We start from the raw sequence: 3,216 nt of genomic DNA on the forward strand, positions 1-3,216 counted from the left end.
TCTCGTATCGAAACTAACATGGGTGGTCCAGTTATCCCGAATACGTAAAACAAATTTTTTAAAGACGAATATACGCTACTCTCGACTCATATATATATATATATATATATATATATATATATATATATATATATATATATATATATATATATATATATATATATATATTTCAGGTACTGGATATGGGTCGGACATATGTTCGAAAAACGCAAAAGGGTGCCGGATTTGCCTATACTAAGGAAGACCTTCAAAAGGCCCTTAATGATGTGCGAAATGGAAATAAAACTACTAGAGGTGCAGCTGCTTTCTATAATATTCCAAGAAGCACACTGAAACATTATGTATGAGGAACTAGAGGTAAAGGCGCTTCCGCAGAAGAGGGCAGAGGCGGTGGAGGTGTAAGATCCTATTTGTCGGCTGCAGAAGAAGAAGAAATTGCCAACTGCATTAGAGTAATGGAAAAAAACGGATTTGGACTTTCACGAGATGAGGTTTTGGACTTGGTACAATTGTATATTAGACAAAATAATATACAGATTCGATTTAAAGATCAACGCCCTGGTCCAGACTGGTTTGTTTTGTTTAGAAAAAGGCATCGATTATCCATTAAAAAACCCCAAAGCATTGAACACATTAGAGGTGACCAGGTCAATCCTTGGGTAATTTTCGACTTTTTTGACAAGTTAACACAGCTCGTAAAGGACTTAAATCTAGAAGTAAGGCCGGGTCAAATATACAATTGTGATGAGACATCTTTTTGCCACGACCCGTCAAAAACCAAAATTGTTGGGGCTATTGGTGGCAAGTGTCAACGCAAGACTAGTTCCACTGGAAGAGAAAACACCTCGGTTTTACTCTGCTGTGCCGCTGATGGAAAATCCCTCCCATTGCTTTGCGTGTTCAAGGGCAAATACGTAATGGAAAATTGGATAAATACAGAAGTTGCCACAGAAACTGCCGTTTCCGTAACTGAGCGAGGGTGGATGGAAACAACCCTATTTTACAACTGGTTTAAAATGGTTTTCCTTCCAAATATTGGCAATGAACGGCCTGTACTGTTGGTGTATGACGGACATGTAACACATAGTTCAACAAAGCTAATCCAGTTAGCCCAGGAAAATAATATTTGCATTATGAAACTGCCACCTCACACTACGCATGTTTTGCAACCACTTGATGTTGCGGTTTTTAAAGGTTTAAAAACAGATTGGTATAAGGAGCTGTGCAAATGGCAGCGTCAAAATCCCAGAAGAAAAATCCTCAAACCGGAATTTACAGCTCTCCTGACGAGAGTTGCCAGTCGAATTCCAGAGTCGAGTATTAAAAATGGATTTAAGACAACAGGAATATACGATCCAGAAAAAAATGGTCCAAACAGAGACGCTATTCCTCTTTCAGTATTCAAGCCTGACGACCTAAAAAAATATAGAGACAGCCTTCCTCCTATTACTGCTGAAGCAGAAATCCGTGCAGAAATCAAAGACAACCCGCCTCCAACGTGCAACAATACTCATGTTAGCGGTGCAACAGCAATCAAGGAGCCAGAAAAGAACAAGATTTCAACTTTGCAAGATCAGGAACCATTAAGCAACGATGTCAGTAATCAGCCGAGTACATCGAGAGTCGTGTTGAATTCATCAGCAAATACAGACAGCGATCTTTCTGGAAAAGAGTCCAAAAATCCAACACGAAAAAGTTTTGAAGATGTGTTACTGGAACTATTTCAAAAATATAAAAAAGTAAATCCAGAACGGAAGCGTAAAAGATTGGTAACCCATTGTGAAATCATAACGTCGACAGAATATGCAACCAAAAGATAACAAGAAGAATTGGAAAAGGAGAAAAATCTAGAGCAAAAAAAGTTAAAGCTCTTAGAAAAGTCCGGTAAGAAGCAAAATGTAAAGAAAGTAAAAAAACCCAAACAAAAAAATGACCACCCAAGATTTGACTCGTCTAGTGAAAATGAAAGTGACTACTCACTGCGTGAAAGTGACGAAAGCCTAACAATAAACTTTTCTGATAGCGAGGAAGAACCAAGCATCGTGAGTTCTGGTAACTGCTTGAGTACTGGTCAGTATGCCGTTGTTAAAGTTTTTGGAAAAGATGACTTATCTTTTAGAATGTATGTTGGAAGAATACAAAATACTGATACTCACGGCTACGAAGTCAAGTTTTTAAAGAGACATGGCCAGACTATGAAATTCCAGGAAACGGAGGAACAATCCTACATAAAAAGCACTGAGATAGTGAGAAAATTATCGCAGCCTATACCATGCAAATCGGCACGGTATCGTAATATGATATCTTTTAATACCGATCTGAATGATTTAAGTAACCTTATTGATTAAAGTATTTTTGTCTGTACTTATATCATTTATATGTATCGGAACTCTCGTTTTTAAGAAGAATTTTGTATTTTCATTTTGAATTCCGTTTTTAGGTTCAAGAAATGTTTATAATATACAGTGCTTTTCAGATAAAAGTATCCACCTTTAATAACTTTTGTAATACTGGTATTTAGAAAAAATCCAAAAACACGTCAATTTATGTTGGAAGGGGCAAGCATTATGGCATATTTAAACTTACTGGAAAAGCCAACCCCTCACCCCCAGCAGCATCCCCTTTATTTTTTTGAATTACTTGTCATATTTTTTATGTAAAATTTGGATACTCCTCTTTGAGCTGATTTCAAAAATGTATAATACTTGTAGGTTAAAGTGGTTAGTTTATGAGATAAACAATTTTTCTTTTAAGAGCACAAATTTTACTTATTATTTACTTTCACCTTATTTGCCTGTACTAAAATGGGTTGTACAACAGTTTAAACTCTTTAATCTTTTTAACTGTGCTATTTATTATGAAGTTACAATAAGTGTTCAAAATGAGTACCATTCACTTCCATACAATGGTATCTATTTTGAAATGCCTCTCTGACATTGCTTAATACGGCTGGATTTAATTGTCGACATTCATTTTCTATCCTCTCTCGTAAATCATCCAGAGATTCTGGTTGGGTAGCATAAACTTTTGTTTTTAAATACCCCCATAAAAAGAAGTCTAGGGGTGTTAAATTCGGTGACCTAGGTGGCCACTCCATCATCTGCCCCCTTCTACCTATCCAACGAGCGGGGAATGTTTCGTTTAAAAATTGTCGGACAGGCATAGCATAGTGTGGGGGAGCTCCGTCTTGTTGAAATACCAGTAAATCTTCGGAAA

General features: G+C 36.8%; 1 protein-coding gene across 1 annotated transcript; it reads left to right on the plus strand.

Moving 5' to 3' along the window:
- Positions 1-455: 455 nt before the first annotated feature.
- Positions 456-1,820, plus strand: LOC130443313 (uncharacterized). The gene has a single exon (XM_056777879.1). The coding sequence runs from the start codon at positions 456-458 to the stop codon at positions 1,818-1,820; it is 1,365 nt and encodes a 454-aa protein (XP_056633857.1).
- The last annotated feature ends 1,396 nt before the right edge of the window (positions 1,821-3,216 follow it).

This window comes from Diorhabda sublineata, chromosome 4 (genome assembly GCF_026230105.1).
Source record: "Diorhabda sublineata isolate icDioSubl1.1 chromosome 4, icDioSubl1.1, whole genome shotgun sequence".
Classification (NCBI taxonomy): Eukaryota; Metazoa; Arthropoda; class Insecta; order Coleoptera; family Chrysomelidae; genus Diorhabda; species Diorhabda sublineata.